The sequence below is a fragment of the Ornithorhynchus anatinus genome, chromosome 16, assembly GCF_004115215.2.
Source record: "Ornithorhynchus anatinus isolate Pmale09 chromosome 16, mOrnAna1.pri.v4, whole genome shotgun sequence".
Lineage (NCBI taxonomy): Eukaryota > Metazoa > Chordata > Mammalia > Monotremata > Ornithorhynchidae > Ornithorhynchus > Ornithorhynchus anatinus.
The window spans coordinates 7,532,020-7,553,379 of NC_041743.1; the positions used below are offsets into that span (position 1 = coordinate 7,532,020).

The window sequence follows — 21,360 nt, forward strand, 5'->3', positions numbered from 1 at the left end:
CCCTTCATTCCGGAGGCTTCATCGTGTATGCTGGCATTTTGTACTTCGGTATTTTGGGAAGTAGTGTGGGGAGTGGAACCTGGGTTCTGTTCCCAGCTCTGCCATTTGCCTGCTGTGTGACCTTGACCAAGTCACTGAACTTCTCTGTGCCTTTTCTTATCTTTAAAGTGTCCTCCTTCTCCCCACCATAGACTGTGACCCCCATGTGGAATAGGGACTGTGCCTAATCTCATTGTATTTTATCTACCCTAGCACTTGGGTTGGCATGTAGTGCTTAATTAACACAATAATTTTTTATTATTATTATTATACTCTTTATATAGTATATAAAATCATAATATTCTAGGGCAAGGCAAGGTCCCATTTTTTTTTTTGCAGTTTAACTCACAATGCACAGCTGTGCATTGTGCTACCACTACTGTGACTGAGCTTACCTTTCTGAGGCTTTGCTTTCTAAAATCCTCAGATCCATCCTTCTAATAATAGTTAGTATTCGTTTAGTGCTTACTATGTGCTGAGCACTGTTCTAAGCACTGGGGTAGATAGAGGGTCATCAGATTGTCCCACATGGGGCTCACATTTTTTTAATCCCCATTTTTACAGATGAGGTAACTGAGGCACAGAGAAGTTAAGTGACTTGCCCAAGGGCACACAGCAGACAAGTGGCAGAGCCAGGATTAGAACCCACAACCTCTGACTCCTAAGCCTGTGCTCTGTCCACTAGGCCACACCCTCTACCTCCATACATCATCCCAGGCTGATGGGAAACCTACCAATCTTACCAGTTGAGACCTCACAACCTCCTTTTCAAGATTTCCTTGCCTCCCTGCAAAGCCATTCCACTGCTGAACAAACCTCACATCCAGATTCATGTATGAAATCCCAGCTGCTTAATGACCTCCTTCTGGGCTGGTCCATACTGGTCACCCACCTCCCACCTGTAACTTGCCGGGCCCCGCTGCTGGCCCTAGACTGCGGGTTTGGCTGTCTATACCTCTAACATTGAGACTCTTTACAGGGGAGCCAAGCCAGTGTTACATCTATGAGGGGGATGGGATATGTGAGCCCTTTGAGAGGACCCTCAGCTCCGCAGACTGTGGCCTCTACACTCCCAAAGGTTATCTGGATCAGTGGGCCACCCAAGCCTTCACCTCTCACCAAGACAGCAAAATGTGTCCCGTCTCCTTGGTGACAGGAGAGCCCCTCTCAAAGGTAAGTCCAGTGATGGGCCCCTGGTTAGGAGGCAGGGTACGTTCACAATCTGCCACGAATATCCCCAGGCCAGGATGGGTGACAGAAAGGTCAGTTGGTTATCCACAGAGGGGTTGTTGGGGATGTATTAAACCCAGTTCTGAATTGAGCCCCAGATTGGATCGATAACCCCAGAGGGGTTTCCCAGAGTCCTGCAGGGCAACTTCCTGGATGTCAGTGGGGCACATAAGGGGAAGCAGAGGAATGAGGCTGCTGAACTCCACTCAAGGCATCCCTTCTATCAACTCTGCTGTACTCTCCGAAGTGCCGAGTACAGTGCTCTTCTACAAAGCAAGCTCTCAGTAAATACGATCAGTTGATTGAGTTTGCTTGCCGCTGAGCTTTGGCATCACTGGGCTTTCTCTCCTAGTTGCCCAGGCCTGAGCCTCACCTCTACCCTTGTGATTTGGAAATTTTTTCCAGGTTTGCAAATCCCACCAACCAGGTTCACCAGGCAACCATTCACTTACTAGTTGGTCTCCCTGTAGTGCCAGCCAAGAACTTGTTCCTCAAGGCACAGAGAGAAGCAATCCTGATCGTGACATGGAGAGAGATGAGAAGGTTTGGCTCAAAGTAAGTGTTTAAGATCATTCATATATATTCTACAGCATATGTGTGTGTCTGTTTGAACTAGGATGGTCAAAGGCATGGTCTAGTGAAAGAATGATGCTGATACAGCATGGCTTGGTGGATTGAGCATGGGCCTGGGAGTCAATAGGACCTATTGGGCAAGTGGTCAGGAGGGCATGGGTAATAGGTAGGGAGAGATCAGGAGGCTGACCGCCAGGACAACAATTTCAGTTTAGCAGTTCTCCTAATTCCAGTTCTGCCACTTGTCTGCTGTGTAACCTTGGATAAGTCTCTTAACTTCTCTGGCCTCAGTTACCTCATCTATAAAATGGGGATTAAGACTCTGAACCCCATGTGGGTCAGGAATTGTGTCCAACCCGATTTCCTTGTATTTACCCCAGTATTTAATACAGTGTCTGACAGCATTTAATACAGTGCCTCTGGGTTCCTTTTTCAGATGAGTGGTAAGTAGATTGTAAGTGCCTTGAGGGCAGGGATTGTTTCAACCAATTCTCTTGTACTGTCCCAAGGACTTAGTTTGGCGGTCTGCACACAATATGTGGTCAATAAATACCACTGAGTGATTGGGAGAGAATAAATGGTGTCGAAACTGTTGGTCAGTGGTCAGAAGGGCATGGGTAGTAGGTAGGGAGAGAAACGGGGAGCAATGAGCAGGCCAACCCCCAGGACAATTTCAGCTTAGCGGTTTTCCTTTTGGAACCTGGTTGTTCGGTTCTGGTCCTCTCTGGGCGATCAGGTGTATTCCATTGGAGACCATTGCTAAGAAGCCAGTTAGCCAAGAACTATGGGTGGTCAGGATTTGGCCTTGTTCATCTCTAGGAGGCTGGCTAATTTCTTTGTGGATTTGGCCCCTGATTGTGCTCCATGCATTTTATAAACTTTTGGCTCGAGTCTTACAAGAAGATCTTCTACCTCTGGTTGAGGAAATCCTAGCTGTTCTGGGGCCCCACTCTGTGAATGTCCATTAGCACCCTGGTGCCTCTCTCAGGTCCCACCAGTAGGTGAGGGTCAAAGGGAAGTGACCCAGGTACCAGACAGTCACTGTTAAGATTCCACATCTTGAAGAGAGAGCAAGGGAAGGACGGTTCTGGTAGTCTGGCCGCAGGAGTAGCTTACTTGCACATATAGTGCCTCTGAAAAAGTTCAGTGGGGACAAGGACTGTGTCCGAACTGATTTTCATGTGTCTATCCCAGGGCTTAATATAATGCGTGGCTCAAAGTAGGTGCTTTAACAAATCACCACTTTTGATGTCATTATTATTGTTAGTGTTTTTCACTTGCATTTCAATACCAACAAAGAAGTGCATGATATTAATAGAGAAACTACACATTTGGTGTTAAAATTCACAGTCACAGGGTTGATAAGCAGAGATGTTTCACCTGGCTGCTGTAGCTGCCCCAGGCACAGCAGGAGCAAGGAGCATGGCACTTCCAATCAGAAAAGTTCAGGCTATTCTCCACCCCCAAAATTATTCAGAATGGTCCACAGGCCTTGTTTCTAAGCCCTGTAGAGATTTTGGTGGCCTTCTCCGGTTACTTATTTATCATACCTCAGTGTCCTTTTTGGAGCTTCAAGTCTGCCGGTCCGGTTTTGCCCTAGATTGGCCGTTCTTAGATTCTCTTCCTCTGTGGATGAGCCCATATTCATCTGCCGTTCCTCACCGTACCCAGCTGAAGGCATTTGACATTTGTCGGAAAATACAGTGTCCCCCAAATTGGACACCTGCTCGCCTGGTGGATTTCATGACAGCTTACAGATGGCCCCTTTACAGCCCTGCACAGAGAAGAAGGGATCAAACCAAGCTCCTCCATGAGGGAATGAAGTCGTGCACTTGTGGTTGGACAACAGATGGGTGTTTGCGGGGTTTTCCTCCATTTTTCCGACCACTTGTGACCCTTGAATTTTGTGTATTGGTCATCTAGCCATCGGAGGGCCATTATTTCCTCAATTTCCTCTCAAAGTTCTGCCCTGAATGTTGACACCTGCAAGATTTGATATAGACATTCAGTTACCATTGAAAAGCTCCTTTTCACATTTTCCCCTTCTTCCTTCCCCTCTCTCCCATACTGCCATACACAATCCCCATTTTCTGGCTCTCTTCCTTGATACCTACATATTCCTGTTCATCACAGTTTCTCCCTCTTCCCTTCTACCTCGTATCCTAATACCCCCACCCTTGGGGATGGAACATGCCGACCCTCAGACAGTGGCACCTAATTTTCTCCTCTTTCAATATGGAAAGTTCTCTCTTCTTGCTTCTTTCCCCCTCCCCTCTCCCTTAAGAGGCTTGCATTCCATTTTCCCCTAAAGTTGACAGAACGTTCCATTTTCATTGGAACTCGTAGCCCATTTCTTTCCTACATGGATGTTTGTAATAAAGACTTTCATTACTGGCCCTGCTTAGTCATTTTTCAGAGTTTTATTATTTTCCACCTTCAAAATTATTTATGGGCAGGTAACAGCTATACCCACTGAAAATTAAATATATTGCCTTTTTTTTGTTTTACAAAGTGAGGAGGCCCAGCAGCCGAGCTGGAAGGGAGATCGGTGTCCACCCACACGCAAGTAGATTCTGCCTCCTCTCAGCAGGCCAGTATTTCCACAGCCCCCTCTCCTTTGTAGGAGGAAGCCTCACTTCACCCACTTTTTTTCATTTTTTTTTTAAAGATTCAATAGTATTTAATGAGCGCTTACTATGTGCAGAGCACTGTACTAAGCGCTTGGAATGTACAAGTCGGCAACAAAGATGCACTAGATGGGGCTACACCCGTTAATATTACATGAGGGGGGAGAATTTGTACAGTTGGCATGATTTTATTGTGCAAGGGTAGCATCAGAGGCGACAACCAGGTCGAACAAATCCACAGGAAAACTGAAGAAAAAACTACTTCCTTCTTCCTTACTCTCTTTCTCAAGGATAGGAGCGCACAACCGGTGCCCTCTGCTGTCTAACATCAGTTCCACAACGGGACGCTTCCAAAGTGCATTAGTTTCACCCCCAAGGGCCCTTTGCTCCAAACTCCCATGTTTTCAGGAAGCACTATGGGAGAGCCAAAAATCTCTCTGAGGCTGGAAGACAGCACAGGAGTAAGTGCTTGGGCATAAAGCCCATCCCAGCTGTCCCCAGGCACATAGAAGCGTCCTTTGCTGAAACCGGTGGGAGTTACACTCTTGGAGGTCTGTAAAATCCGAACCCTGATTTGCAAGTGTTTGGCAAAGAGACTTCTATCCAGACACTCACTCAACTTGGTGAATGCATTTTCACATGCAAGCAATTAGAGTTTGCTGAAATCCTCTCCCCAGTGACCCTACTTTGTTCTCCATTTTGTACAAATCATATTTGGGAAATGGTTTTATTTGGTTTGTTTGTTATTACAGGCTTTGTGTTGGGGTGTGTGTGTGTGTGTGTGTGTGTGTGTGTGTGTGTGTGTGTGTGCGCGCGCGCACGCACGCACACGTGTGTGCTTTTAACACAGCTAAAAGAACAACTGACCATGACAAAACAATTGTTAATTGAAAAGAGCAGTTGAGGGTAGTGAGGGTAGGCAAGATGGGGAGGGGCGGGATGTGATTAAGAAGAATATAGGCTGAGTAGTAGGAAGAGTTTCCCAACACTGGATTCTACTGGGTTTTGGAGAAGTTTCTTAAAGGAAATAGCATTGACCACCAGAGTCGAGTCATTAGAAATCAGACTGGACCAAATGCTAATCTTGGCTCTGCCACTTGACTGCTGGGTGACCTTGGCAAGCCACGTATCTTCTCTGTGCCTCAGTTGCTTCATCTTTAAATGGGAATTAAGACTGTGAACCTTATGTGGGACATGGACAGTATCCAACCTCATTACCTCCTGTCTACCCCAGCGCTTAGTACAGTGCACGGCACATAGTGAATGCTTAACAAATACCAAAAACCAAAAAAAGAGAGACCACAGTGAGAGACCACCTCCACCTTGACCAGTCGGTAAAAATGTATTGAATGAACACTGTATTGAAAGCTGCCCTTACCGTCGGCTTTGAAGCAATCAGTCAGCTCACCCCTTCCTTTCTTACCTCACTGTTCTCCTACTACAGCCCAGGCCACACTCTTGGCTCCTCTAACCCCAGCTCTCTGTGCTCTGATCACGTCTATCTCACTGCTGATCCCTTTCCCATGTCCTCCCTCTCCCCTCCATATATGCTACACCAGACTATCACTCTCCCCATCTTCAAAGCCTTATTGAAGTCACATCTCCTCCGAGAGGCTTTCCCTGATTATACCTTCTTTTCCCCAACTGCCTCTTCCTTCTGCATTGTCTATGCACTTGGATCTCTACCCTTTGGACACATATTTCCCCCACCCTCAGTGCCACAGCACTTATATACATATCCATAATTTGTGTGTATTAATGTCTCTCTCCCCCTCTAGACCATAAACTTGTTGTGGGGAGGGAATGTTTCTACCAACTCTGTTGTACTCTCCCAAGCACTTCTGCAGTAAAGGCTCAATAAATACTATTGATTAATTGATTTATTGACTGCCTGTGGGATGGGTCCACGGACTGAGTAGGCACAATACTAGTGATTAATTGATTTATTGACTGCCTGTGGGATGAGTCCACGGACTGAGAAGGCACTTAGAGCCCATACGTTTCCTTCTCTCCTCTAATGTCTTTGAATCAATAAATGGATTGTATGAAAGAGTGAAAAAAAATAAAATAATTGAAATGGACGCACCCCCAAATCACTAACAGTCTTGTAGCCAGATGGCAAATGATTTTGCTTTTGGCTCTCCCTTTTTCCTGATTGGCATGATTGCTAATGAAGATCATAATAAGATGGAATTGAATTTAAACAGAACTTCTCTTCCAAGCAGCTTGGCCTCGTGGCCTGTGGGATTAGTTGTGCTTTTGAACTTTTCCACCAAAGGAGGGTGAGGGGGATTTCTGCCCCTCTGGTTCACCCCTCACTCATATCCTGTCCTGAAGCCTCCACCCAGAAGTCTGGCACTGAGAATGTACCTTGTTTGTTGGGTGAAGCGTCTCTAGCCCTGGAAAAAAAAAATTGAGCTTTAGGAGTTTTTTCTAGAAATTAATCTCAAATTCATCCAGAATAAACTAAAGCACGGATGTCTGGTTTTAATGGGAGATGAGTTTGATAATGCTGCCACAAAAATCAAACCTCATCAGATTTTGAAAAAAAAAAAGAAAGTTAATGGCACCCTCCTGTTGCCAGGTTGTCCCACGTAGAGCTCAGTCTTAATCTCCTTTTGCCAGATGAGATAACTGAGGCACAGAGAAGTTGTGGTTTGCCCATGGTCACACAGCAGACCAGGTGGCTGAGCTGGGATTAGAACCCACGTGGCTTAGTGGCAAGAGCACGGGCTTGGGAGTCAGAGGACCTGGCTTCTAATCCCGGCTCTGCCACTTGTCTGCTGTGTGACCTTGGGCAAGTCACTTTACTTCTCTGTGCCTCAGTTACCTCATCTGTAAAATGGACATTAATAATGTGAGCCCCACATGGGACAACCTGATTACCCTGGATCTACCCCAGTGTTTGGCACATAGTAAGCGCTTAACAAGTACCATAATTATTATCATTATTATTATTACCTGCCCAGCTGGCATCAACTCCATTGGAAATCCATTCATAACAGGGGACTTGGAAACTTGTATTTTTGTTCTCTTGGTCCTGGTTCACCTGGCAAATGCTTGGTTAGTCTTGTGAAGTCCAGGGAACTGGTCCTTGGTGTGTGCTTCCTGGGAGACCTTTCTTCCTGGTAGACTTTTTCTAATAATAATAATAATTACGGTATTTTTTAAGCACTCACTATGTGCTAAGCTCTGTTCTGAGCACTGGAGTAGATTCAAGAAAATCAGGTTGTCCCACGTGGGACTCCCAGTCTTAGTTTCTATCTTACTGATGAGGAAACTGAGGCACAGAGAAGTTAAGTGGCTTGCTCAAGGTCAAACAGCAGAAAAGTGGCGGAGCTGGGATTAAAATCCACGTCCTCTGATTCCCAAGTCCTTGTTCTTTCCACTAAGCCATGCTGTCTGTGACACTAGGATTATTGAGGGAAGGCTCTGTGTCTATCAACTCTTTTATACTCTCCCAAGTGCTTAGCACACAGTAAGCACTCAATAAATACAGTTGATCAATCAACTGATTGAATGATCCAGGAGTCTGCATGACAGCTGGCCTGAGAAGGGGGCACGGGAGTGGCAAGGGCCCAGTGCCCTACCTCATTGTTTGCCTATCTGGACACTGGACACCCTTCCCTTCTGTCTTATTTCCTCATTTCTGTTTTCCTTCCATCCTCACTTCCTCTTCTAGAGAGAGTCTAATCAGGTGAGGTGATCCATTTGCAGCTTTTTTGCCTCCACAGTTTGAGTGCACTCAACAATCAGTCAATCAATCAGTCATATTTGTTGAGCACCTGCTGTGTGATGAACACAGTACTTTGCACTTGGGAAAGTACAGTATAATTAATAGACACGATTCCTGACCTCAAGGAGCTTACAGTCTAGCACAGGAAACCGACCCTAAAATAAATTAAGTGTACATGATTACAGTTAAGGAAACTGGCTTTCATCGGCAAAAACAGAGGGAAAACAAAAAGCAACTGTCTGGTATTATACTGGCAATGATTTAACACAAGCACTTTAACATTTCACCAAGGAAAAAGTACCTCAAACTGCAGTGCTGGAACAGAAATTGTATTGAATGTCAGTAAGAGGGTTAAAAGAGAATTTAGACAAGAAAGATCCTATATTTTAATCACTATAAACAGTCATTGCTGTTCTGGCTTTGTTTTCGGTGCCAGTTAAAGTGAGCTGCACCTGCTGCTGACATTAATTTTTCATTTCCAAAGCTTCCTCTTGAAAGGGGAAATCGTTGGTAGAATTTGATTTTATGAGAGAACCGAGGGTGCTTGTGTGGGTGGCTTGATCCAATGCGTAGTAGTAATTCACTGAATTTACAAGATCCACAAGTTTCCCTCTGGAATTTTACGAAGTCTGCTTGTAACTTTTTGGCCCAGCTGAGTTCAAGCAATCTAGATCCCTGGTCGGCCATGCAGAATCCCTCATTTGCCAAGATACTGGGATCTCATGAGATCTAAAACCTTCAACGAGAACTGGTTGTTTTGGAAATCCCTGCAATTTTACTACCCCAGTGTGTTCTGATAGTGCCTTCTCTGAATCGTTCATCGAGGACTAACATCACTTAATGTTTGGAGCCTCTCCAGAGAAGGCAAGTCACTAATAGGTCATTTGGCTGGGCACTCTTGTTTCCCAGACGTAATGTCTTGTACTATTGGAACCCACTGCAAGATCGCATCACCACCTCCACCGTTTATGGAGCGCCTACTGTGTGTTTTGTGCTGCACTTGGTGCTTGGAATGTCTGTGAAAAAGAGGAAAGACAGACAGTTCCTGCCCACAAGCAGCACATAATCCAGGAAGGTGAAAACCTTTTCATAGTTAACATTCTAAACATTAAAAGGAGGGCAGGTTGGCAAAGGTAGATCATCAAGACCAAGCCTTTCCCTCTTGGCCCTCTTTCATGCTGTTCCAGTATCTCTACAGGCACACCCTCCCCTGCCCTCTCCTCTGGCAGGGGGGTGGAGGGAAAGGGGCATGGCATGTCCCAGAGAAGCAGCGTGGCTCAGTGGAAAAAGCCCGGGCTTTGGAGTCAGAGGTCATGAGTTCAAATCCCGGCTCTGCCACTTGCCAGCTGTGTGACTGTGGGCAAGCCGCTTCACTTCTCTGTGCCTCAGTTACCTCATCTGTAAAATGGGGATGAAGTCTGTGAGCCCCACGTGGGACAACCTGATTCCCCTGTGTCTACCCCAGTGCTTAGAACAGTGCTCTGCACATAGTAAGCCCTTAACAAATACCATCATTATTATTATTATTATTATGTCACAGGGTCAGGTCACTTTAATCAGTGCAGAGCACTGTACTAAGCACTTGGGAGAGTACAGTAAAACAGAGTTGGTAGATACATTGCCTGCCCACAACGAGCTTACAGTGTAGAGAGGGGAGACAGACGTTAAGAAAAATGAATCGATTATGGCTATGTATAGAAGTGGCTATGGAACTGAAGGAGGAATGAAAAAAGGGAGCAAATCCAAGTGCAAGGGTGATGCAGAAGGGAGTGGGAGAAGAGGAAATGAGGGCTTAGTCTAGGAAGGTCTCATGGAGATGTGTCTTCAATAAGGCTTTGAAGGTGGGCCGTGTAATTGTCTCCAAGATATGTAGAGGGAGGGCGTTCCGGGCCAACGGCAGGACGTGGGCAAGGGGTCAGCGGCCACATAGGGAAGCAGCGTCGCTCAGTGGAAAGAGCCCGGGCTTAGGAGTCAGAGGTCATGGGTTCAAATTCCGGCTCTGCCACTTGTCAGCTGTGTGACTGGGCAAGTCACTTTACTTCTCAGTGCCCAAGTTACCTCATTTGTAAAATGGGGATGAAGACTGTGAGCCCCACGTGGGACAACCTGATTACCCTGTATCTACCCCAGCACTTAGAACAGTGCTCTGCACAGAGTAAGCGCTTAACAAATACCAACATTATTATTATTAGATAGGCAAGATCAAGATACAGCGAATAGGTTAACATTAGAGAAGCAGGGTGGAGAAGGGGCTTATGACTATAAAGGCCCAGCCCTCCCTCTCAAACTCCCAAGATTTTGTCACAGGAATGAGGTAGACAAGAACCAAAGTCACTCATGTACAGAATACAGCACATCCCTCTAGGTTAGCTTACATACACAAGCAGCAGGCTATTGCGAACAGAGTTTAGTTAGATACTATATTCTTCCTACCTCCAGTTCAAAATGCACACATCAAAACTAAAGCACTTTGTACACACATAATTTGTCTTAGGTGGGGCACCTGCCCCCTCCCCTCGTTAGGTCCCGACAGTGATAGAAATGGCCTCTGAGAGTAGAGTAGTTGTTTCTTTATGGATGCTCAAGGCAGGGCAAAAGAGAAGGAGGGATGTTACTTTGAATTGCTGGACCAACAGTGGCAGTTGGGCAAGTGTTAGACTGAGGAAAGCACAGCAGCCCAAGGAGCCATATTCTCAAATACCACCTGTGAAGAGGGGATTGCGCACATTCTGCTAGTCCTCAAGAAATGCTTCCAAGCCCTAGGCTTTCCCTCAAAGGTCAGCAAATAATCAACAACGGTGAACTGCAGTAACAATAGCACCATCATCCTCGAGCATTTACAGTGCGCGTTTTAGGCACTTGGAGATGGGCACCGAAAACCAAGAAAGAATCTGGGTCTCAGATTTTCAGATTTTTTGAAAATTACCAACCTTGGGCCCGATTTCTTTTAGCTTCTACCGGTTATCCCTCAGGCCCGTGGTTGTGCTGTATGGCTGTTGAACACACTGCGTTAATCCACTGTCTCTTCCGATGAGTAGTATCCTTGTGTCCTGGAAGAGTTCATTCATCACCCAGTGGTGAAGAAGCTGACTTGCAAAGTGGAGTTCACATGGTTTCCCATAGGGCTATCATTAATTCAATCATTTACTGATTTTTATGGAGCCTTTTGTAAGCACAAAGGAGGCCTAATGAAATTGAAGAGTGTGTGTTACCCTGATGTTTTCCTTTCAGTGATTATTGAAGTCGACCCGTGTTGGGGTGCAAGCTGACAGCCCTTATGTACTGTAGGTAGAGCTACCCTTTTCAGGCCTCTTCCTTCACCCTCCCCCTAGCTGGGAGGGTCCTGGCACAAACTGTGGCCTGCTCAGTACCCTGTCCCAGACCCCTGTCCCAAATGGTTAGCATTGTGTCCATTGGTGCCTTGTGGGCTTCAGTGAGCCCATACTTAGGAAACCACACCCTGCAAAGCCCCTCATGGTGGTGACCGGGAATGTCTGAGAAGTCTCAGAGGCTGCTGGGCAGCTGAAAAGGCTGGAGCCCAGGCTAGGTCACACGGTTGAACGATTGAACACCCTAGAGAGTGACTGAAATGGACAGAGGCTGGCCCAGGTTGTGTTTGAGCAAGCTGTAGGCCAACCCCAGTAGTCTGGGTTCAGTTAACTGGTCTGTCTAGATGACAGTCGTTGGGACCATTCACTTTTTCCTGCCGAGACTTGCCATTTGGCTTGGGGGCATCGCAGCTCTCCTCTCCTCAGTTCCATTCCCCAAGGCCCCCACCCCGGCCTGGGGCAGCCCTCCCAGAGCTGAGCTGGAATGGACCAAAGGGCTCTGCAGGATGTGGGGTGAAGGCTTCTTTCTCCGCTGTTCATTGTCCCCACCACACCAACCATTAACCTCCACGTGGGCCCAACCCCCAATCACCTGTGTGCTTCACCTCTCAGTTCCCCAACTAAATCCCTCTCAGCACCTCCCTCGCTCCTATGATCCCGACAGTTCCGCCACCCCCATCCCCTGCTCCCGGAGAGTCAGGAAATGCCAAAAGGAGTGAAAATTGAAGGACATAAGAAAAACAGCCTAATAACTAACCCCAAACCCATTTCAAACCTCAGAAAAGATTCTTTTCAAGTCTGTGGTGCAGTTTTGGGGTCAGTTCTGTAGTGACCACCACAAAGGATGCCCACGAAGTTGAAATACTTGGCTCGGTAGTGTGCCCAGCAGGCAGAGTCAAAGAGGAATTTCTTGATCCCTGGACTGTTCTGCATTAGGTGGAACATTCTTTTAATTTTAACCTCTTGCCACTGGCCCTTGGTTTGCTTGGATAGTTTCATGTGGAGCCTTCGGATCAAAAAGCAACTGAGCGTTGGGGATTTTTTTCCTCTCGCTTTCAAAGAAAGCCCTTTCAAAGTGATTGATGCCCTAAGCTCCACTGCTGTCGTCTCCCACAGTCTCGAGGGCTGCTACCCTGGCCCGAGGAAGTGTTGATTTTCCTCAGAGGCCTCTCGTCTCTTCACCAGCCGGGCTGACGTAAGACCGAGAGCCAACGGGGTTTCCTCAGCTTTTGGAGTTAGCTTTCAGGGGGGCTACTATCACTTCTGGAACCCCAAATTTGAATTTTCAGGGAGGCCACTTGTCCTGGAAGCCATGTTGTTTTCTGAGTGGGGGTGTGAAGAGTAAAGTAAGTGGAGATGAATACACCTCTTCCCTTTCAAGAACACAGAGTTCACTCTCTGTGTTAAAATTCACCAAGTCCTGGGTATTTACAGTCTTAAGAAAGGTTGCTGGGTGACCCCCACAAAGGTCCCCTTCTTTCTTTTGTAAGGAACCTCAGTCTTTGGGTCTTGAACGATATGCCCTTCCCCCTTCCCTTTTGGAGGCTGGGCCTGGGACCACTTCATCTTTGATCCCTTTTGTTCTTCCTCGTCTCTCCCTCCCCTCACCTGGATCCATTAATCTACTGTTCAGGCTGTACCAGGTCATTTGCACATTAGAGTGTGGCTCTTTGCCCTGCTGCTGGTGAGCAGCCCATGACACAGTAGAGTATGGGTGTACTGCCCTGCCCACAAAGGCTTCTGCAGCATTTCCCACAGGCAGAGAGCGGAGCACGACTGATACCGATTCCCACCAGTGGGGTCTTGGGACTCGCCCAAGAAGTTGTCCCGAGAGAGTAGGGCACCCACCCTCTAACCACCCTGTTCTATTCCCTCGGGGGTCAGACTCTTCCCCTGCGTTTTCCTTGAGCCAGGTCTGGAAAATGAGGCCCTGACCCCACCCTGACAAGCCAACCCACCAGAGCCTGAAGCACCTCCAGTCATGTTTGCTGAGGTTTGGGGTTCAAAGTGATGGGGAGCCTGGCCCCGGGAAGGTGATATAATGCATGGCCTCAGGCTTAATGTCCTCGTGAAGAAACGGAGTCTTCTTCATTAGAATCACCACCCTCCCAGCAGGCCTCATGACCAAAGGCGTCAGGTGAAAGACCAGCAGGAGCCACTGTGTAGAGGAGACCGAAAACCCCCTCCTTCCTTAAGGTGACTCTCTCTCCTATCAGGTTTGAGGTCCACTGGAGTGGGGCAGGCCAAGACCCCTGCCTGGCGTTGTGTTTGTTCTCTGGCTCAGGGGCGAACCTGCCTGCCAATACTGCACTCAAGAGTCTCCTTGGTGTTTTAGGAAAAAGGGAGAGGTTGTGGGAGTTCCTTGGGCTTTGATGTCTCTTTTGCTTCTGCAGTTGACCCACCACGGAGGGCTTTGAACGAGGCTCTCTGCCGCTTCGCCTCTAGACAGTTACCGCCCAGGCAGCCTCGAAAGACCTCATTTTGCAAGTCATGTAGCAAGGGTCTGGGAACTGGTGCAGTCATTAAGAAGATTTACTGCCCGACAGAGGTGGCGAGGCGGAAAGCCAGAGAACGCAAGGAAGGAAAAAAAACACCCTTCAAACCGAGTGAGAATGCTGTCATCCTCCAGGGGGCAGTGTCAACTGGGGAGACTGGTTTGTTATGGCGTCCAATAGCATTTCCTCCCAGCTAGGCAAATGAGCACTGCCGGGGGATTGAAAGATGTTAGGCAAGAATTAATTTTAATTAGAATAGAAAATGTAACCCACAACACTAGCACCACACTGCGCCCTCCTAGCTGTTGAAATGGATGATTGGAACAGCCCTGGGGGAATCGCTCTTCTGGGCCTCCACCCACTCCACCCTGGCTGCGGGAGAGAGGCGAAGCCCTCCCTCTCCCTACCCCCTACTGCCGTTATCATTATTATTATGGTATTTGTTAAGTGCTTACTATATGCCAGACACTGTTCTAAACGCCATTGTAACTGGACTCTCAGAGTTGCTCATCCCAGGTCTCTGAAAAGATCTGAGAATTTCTTATAAGGGCTGAAAATGCAAAAAATGGTGGATTTCTGGTTTATTAGTTCTTTGAAGCCTGCCCTTTCCCAGCCTTTGTCACCCACTAAAATCCTTGCCCTCTCTCCAACTCTACACTGGAAATAAAAAGTTGGCCCCTCTGACCAGAAACTCTTTTCAGTCTATGTGAAAGGCTGAAAAGTGTGTTTGTGTGTGTATGTGTGAGTGTGAGCTTGTATGTGTGTGTGTGTGTTTTGAGGAGTGCAGGGTGCTGTGCAGAGTACTAGCAGGACATTCTGCACAGAGTAGAGTTCCACATTTGTTCTTAACAGGAAGTTCCAGGAGGAGTGGTCTAGAGAGGCCCAGTGGATAGAGCATGGGTCTGGTAATCAGAAGGACCTGGGTTCTAATGCCAGCTCCACCGCTTGTCTGCTGTGTGACCTTGGGCAAGTCATTCACCTTCTCTGTGTTACCTCACCTGTACAGTGGGGATGAAAACTGTGAGCCCAATGAGGGACATAGACTGAGTTCAATCTGATTAATTTATATCTTTCCCAGGACTTAGTGTAGTGCCTGGCATGTAGTAAACACTTAACAAATACCATAAAATAAAATAGAAAAAAGGGGTGATCCATAGGGATCAAGAACAATGCACACTGGGTAATGACTGAATCCTTGAGTTGGAAGCAACCTGCAGAAGTCATCTAATCCAGCTCCCTGCCTCCAAGCAGGGCAGGGGCTGTCTCCCTTATTCTCTAGTGATAGAGGATCCACTAACATGTTCTAAGCTTAGGTCTGAGAAGAACTGAGTTTGCCACCAAAGGTTTTCAATTCATTTGTAACCTATTTCCTGCCCTGACCTTAGAGCAGGCTCAGGATACCAGGTGTCTTGTATCGGAAAGTGTCCGGCTGAACAGTTGTCCCGGGGTTGGTTCTGGCACTGAATGTGCTGAGTTGCACGCAGATGGCTGCCATGAAGGCGATAGCTGGCCTCCGGGAATGTCGGTATTGGCTCGACTGCCTGGTCCTAGCCTTACCTGGGCTATAAGCAACAAGGAGATCATTCATAGAAAGGTGGATTTCTGAGAACCCTAGCGCCCCATGGCTGAAGGAGCCTGGCACAGAACTGGGAAGTGTATGGCTGAGAGGGCTACTCGTGTTTCTGCTCTAGAATAAGACACTTAACCGGGGGCCTCCAAGTCTTCATCAGTAGAGTGGGGAGAAACCGTATCCATCTACTCCACTTAAAACAGTGCTTTGCACATAGTAAGCGCTTAACAAATGCCATCATTGTTATTTACGGGGAATAAGGGATCCAGAAATAGGCTTCAGGAACTCTCACAGTCAATATCAGATCCTACTCAGGTAGGCAGGTTGCATGGCCAATTTTAACTGGAACAGTCTCTGTCATAGACCTACTGTGTAACAACCCCCAGTTTCTCTTGCCTGGATTTCCCTTTCTCAAGTGGACTGTATTTAGCTGATAACCCAGAAAATCCTGGGACCAGTCCAAAGGATGGCCCAGAATGGTAGGGGACTTGTATCATCCTACACTCAACCTCTCCTCACCTGCACTCTCAGTGTGTCGAGGAGGAGGGAGAAAGGGCAAAAGCTTAGGATAACATCCCAGCACCCCAGTTTTCAACCAAAATGATGTAACAACTATAGATCCAAGTGCTTCACCAGGTGTTTATATTCATATATGTAGATGTATATTTATATCGATGAACATTATTTAAAGTGTAAGTATATGAACATATATAAATGATTCACTGGGCATTTATATTTCTGTTGTTCCTGTTCCCAGGTATGTTTTGAGAGACCTGGAGCAGCCACAGCTATTCTCATCTTCTTGGCATCTGACGGAATGGTGCCTGGGGACCAGCACCGCTCAACAGTGACCCTTCATCTGAGTGATGTCAGTGGACACAGCCACTCCCTGGGTGAGTTGGACCCCCATCTTCGTATGGCTCAAGGAGTTGATGGCCACCTGGAAGAGCAGGATGACCCTAAGTTGCTGTTCCTTGAGTCTATCCTTCCCTCTTTCCCTCCTTCCTCGTGTCGGACTATTTGGGCAAACAAGGGGAGGGAAAGTCCCACAGGGCTTAGGGCCACTTCTAGGGACCAGAATCATACCCCTTCATTCCTATGGACATTTCCTCCTCTGGTTGATGGTACTTCTCCCTCGGGTCATGCCCCGCAAGTAGACTGATGAGCCTCTCCTCTGTTTCTCCTCAGGGACCTATGAGCTGTCATGCCAGCAGAACCCACTGATTATCAATGTGACCCACAACCTGAATTTCCTCTTCCACCGGACAGCTTCGGTGCTGCTCAACTTCTCTTCCCCATCAGTGGCCATTTCAGCTGTGGCCCTGAGGATTCCCTCCTCCCACCTCAGCCCTCCTATCCACAACAGCTGCATCCCGGAACAGGAGGGACAGAGTCACCAGAGTCTGAGGTATGTGTGGCCCCTAGGACGTTTACTTGTACTGCTGACAGGCACCAGCCCGACCATCCTCTGGGGACTCTGGCCCACGTAATATTACCATTGTCATTTTGCTGCCATTGGTTGTTCTTTAGGTAGCTAAATATGGTTCAGTTAAATTAAGTCATTTCAGAAACATTTAATTCATGCTGTTGACTGACTTCCCCAAAGGGTTAAGGGGATTACCAAAATGCTCACCCATCAAATTTTTAAACCCACTGACCAGCCTAATTACTTTCTGCTCAGTGGCTTGTCCAATTTGTCCCAGGCAAGCTTCATGTCTGTCAGTTTCTGAAAGACATTATCATTACTATTATTATCATTGTATTTGTTAAGCACTTACTATGTGCCCAGTACTGTTTGAAGCGCTAGGGTAGATACAAGTTAATCAGGCCAGACACAGTCCCTGTTCCACATGTGGCTCACAGTCTAAACAGGAGGGAGAACAGGCAGTGAATTCCCATTTTACAGATGAGGAAACTGAGATACAGAGAAGTTAAATGACTTGCCCAAGGTCACACGGCAGACAACTGGCAGATTCGGGATTAGAACTCAGGTCCTCTGCTTCCCAGGCACTTGCTCTTTCCACTAGGCCATGCTGCTCTTCTATCTAATATATTTAATATGTGTATGCATAGGTATATCAGCCAGATTTTGATTCTGTTCATTTGTCTGCCATGCTGCAGTGGCAGAAGTCCACTGGCCCAGGTCCTGAAAAGGACTCCAGCTGTGCACGCAATATTTTAAATGTAATTGGAAAGACCCACAGAACTGGTAGTGTTTGTCTCCGGATACCCGACGGTCACAGCCCTCCCACGTAACATTGCTTTGTTCTTGGGATGGCGGGGGAAGGGATGTAGAAATGCTGAATGCTTTTATGAGCTAATGGAACGTGAATTTGTAGAGTAGCCTTTTGACCTTCAAGGTTATCAGCTCTGCAATTTCATAAGCTTCAAAATCCGTTCCCCCTTCAAAAACCATATCTCATATAAAGGTATTAAGGAAGGCTTCAAGCAGGAACTTATGGAACTAATGCATTTTCCCTCACCTAGTTACTCCATCGCTAACCCAACTCCTCTACAGTGCTCTGAGCCCTCCAAAGCACTTTCTACTTTTCAGTATCTAACATCACCCACAAGAAGGCACATTTGACATTTTCCAAATCTACTTTGGCATTCTTCATAAAAAAAACACAAAAACCCAAGTGCAGCAACCCGGAGGGAAAACATAAGGAACAGGACTCTGCACCACACATCTTTCAGGAGGAGGGAGAGGCGTCTGGGTTTGATTTGTGGGTTTTTAGCATGTTTTTCTTATTTTGCCATCAGATGTCCTAGGGTGGTTGGAACAGAATCCTCTGAGCTCTGCTCTCATCCTCCTTCTTTCCACCTTGCCCCCCCACCCCGGGCCCCACATCGCATCTCTAGGTGACCTGTGTGTCTCCCCAGCATCAGTGCCACAGAACTTTAGTTGAGTCCTGGGCAAAATTGCTCTAGGTCCAAACCTCTTTTCTTTTCTGAGAGCCAAGACAGCGATATGCTGAGATACTTCAGACCTTCCAGCTCCAAAGACCTCTGGATGTCTTGACCAAACACCCAAAGTCAAATTCTGTGTATCCAATGTGGGCATCATGTAGCCAGTAAACTGCAGAAAAATAACCAGGCTGAAGAAACCAATGCCCAGAAGCTATAAGCAGCCCACCGACATTGAACTGAAAAGAAAGTGAAAAAAATAAAAAACCCTAAGTCTCACCTTTCCCTGGCCCGAGGACAAGTGGTCATCACCCGGCTCTTGATAACAAAGTTGATCGGCCACAATCTCCACTGTTCCATCATTCATTATTGTCTAAACAGTGCTCCTTGGAAAGGGAATGCTTTGAATGCATTCATGTCCACTGGGGGAAATAGGATATGACTCTCCAGTTTACACAGAGGGTATCTGGGATGAATAAGTGTTTCCCAACCACATATGACTGACAGAAGCAATGCAAACTGGCTGTTCTCTCCCAGCTAGGAAATTGGTGGAAGGGGAGACTGACTGGTACCAGATAAGTCCCGTGGGCTGAGTGAGCTGTTTTATACCCCGGACCCATTTGCAGTCACTAAAGAGTATATTAAGCACAAATCAAGAGCAGACCTGTGTCTGACCCAGTTGTGTGTACACGCTGACGTCTCTGAACTCCTCCAAACCATGAGCCCTGTGCAAGGTAGAACAGACTGGCCTTCAGTAGAAGGAATTGTGCTCGAGCAGTTGGTCTCAAGAGTTGTCCAATGGTCCTTGGTCCAGTGCATTTTTATATTTGGAAAGTTCCAAGTATTCATTTTGGCCTAATTCCTAAAATACAGTTTAGACCCAGTGACCACAAGACATTGTCGAAGCGGACAGCTGGGTCATGTGAAAAACGAAGAACCCAGGTGTCCTTGAGGGGAATGAAGCAAAGAACCATAATTCCAATCGATCATACTTACTGATCACTTACTGTGTGCAGAGCACAGGCTGAAAAACTTGGGAAGGTACAGTAGAGGTGTGAGAGAAGAGCCCTGCCCACAGGAGCTTATAATCTAGTTCCAGACCAACAATTCACTTCTGGGATGGTTCAGTCACTTAGCTCAGTTGCTATTCAGGCACCAGTGAAAGTGTGAATAATGCTCAGCCATTGGGTTAGTGTTTGTCTACCTTTCCCACAAGAATAGTTCATTGATATTTGGGAGAAACATCTGAAAACCATCCCCAAAGCCCTCACTAGTCTGGCATTGGGCATGGGCGGGTGCAACTTTCATCTTTAGCCCCAGCATTATTGAAATAAAACATGCTGTTCTGCAGCAGTGGAGAATTAGAGAAGGAGCGTGGCTTAGTGGAAAGAGTCTGAGCCAAGAGTCAGGGGCCCCTGGGTTCTAATTCCAACTCCACCACTTTTCTGCTCTGTGATCTTGGACAAGTCATTCAACCCCTCAGTTCCCTCATCTGGAAAATGAAGATTCAAAACCTGTTCTCCCTCCTACTTAGAATGTGGGACCTACTTATCTTGTATCTACCCCATGCTCCGCACATAGTAAAGTGCTTAACAAAATACTATCATTATTATTATTACTACTGATAAAAATCCTTAAAAAATGATTTTCACCAAGTCCCCCGCCTTATGCAGACACAGTCATTTGTTGATTTTGTTTCTCCCTGCAGGGGAGCCATGCTAAACCATCAAGGGGACACCCTCTCCTGCATGACATGATTTCCTGCAGCTTCCCTGCCCTAATAGGAACAATCATTGCTGAACTGGCAGAGCAACTGGAAATACATATTTTTTCATAACTTATTTTATGGCCAAAGCCAATATACAGCAGTATAAATAACCCCAATATCTCATTCAGCATAAATACACGGGGTGAGTGAGATGGCAAAAAACCAAAACAAAACTTTAATATTCACAAGTCTGAATTGGTTCGAGTTAACTTAGAGAAAAGGATCCAAATAGCCAAGTTGGTTGATTGTGAGTTCTTTCAGATACATGGGCAAGACTAAACAAAAAATTCTAATAAAGAAGAGAGGGCCAAGGATTCATAGTTTCCCAGATTACAGGCAACTCTAGCTGACATTTAATACTAGCTTCGGGGATGTGTGTTTGCGCCTTTATGCATTCTTGTTGCAGCATTGTATATCTCTGGTGTCTGACAGGTGTGAAATGCTTTGATGTATCACCCTGGTTTCACTAGGCATTTTCAGAATGCCCCTCTGTTCAGGGCCGTAGGCCAAATCTGGATGGAGCATTTGTGCTTCTTGAAGAGAATGAAGATAACAGAGAGAAAACTGTCTTTGCCCTAAGACTTCACTGGGCAAGTCTCTCACTGACTGTTTGCAACTGAATTCTTGGACTAGGCTGTGAAGACAAGATTGAAGCTTTTTATTGAGCCAAGAAACATTAGACCACTCCCACCCTCCACACTCTCCTGTCCCTTCCGGCCCCACTACACTTTTCAATGTGTTGTTATTGGAGGGTTGATGGCAACTTGCACCCCTGCTCTCCTCCTCCTCCTCCTCTTCCTCCCCCTCCACCCCTGGCCCCAGGGTTGGCCTCTGCCAATTGTCATTTAGCCCTAAGGTGGGGACAGAGGTGGCTTCATCTAAGCCTCCGGGGGATCCTGGAGTACCTGCCCTGGCTGCCCCAATGGCAGTTCCAGTACCAAGAGCCAGTGAGTCAGAATTTAAGATGGGGAGGAACCTGGGAAGGAACCCAAATGGGATGATCATGTGAGATCAGGTGCTCTTCTGGGATCATTCCATCTATATCATCTCTCATTCCTTCCCGCCCCCATCTTCACCCTGCACTCT

The 21,360-nt window shown here is 46.9% G+C and overlaps 1 protein-coding gene across 1 annotated transcript in view; it reads left to right on the forward strand.

The window, feature by feature from the left end:
• Nucleotides 1-21,360, forward strand: part of PAPPA2 (pappalysin 2) — a 157,045-nt gene that overhangs the window by 69,139 nt on the left and 66,546 nt on the right. Inside the window, exons 10-13 of the mRNA XM_029081125.2 lie at nt 1,019-1,212; nt 1,675-1,824; nt 16,357-16,492; nt 16,788-17,007. Coding sequence (XP_028936958.1) covers nt 1,019-1,212; nt 1,675-1,824; nt 16,357-16,492; nt 16,788-17,007 — 700 coding nt within the window. The remainder of the gene's footprint in view (nt 1-1,018; nt 1,213-1,674; nt 1,825-16,356; nt 16,493-16,787; nt 17,008-21,360) is intronic.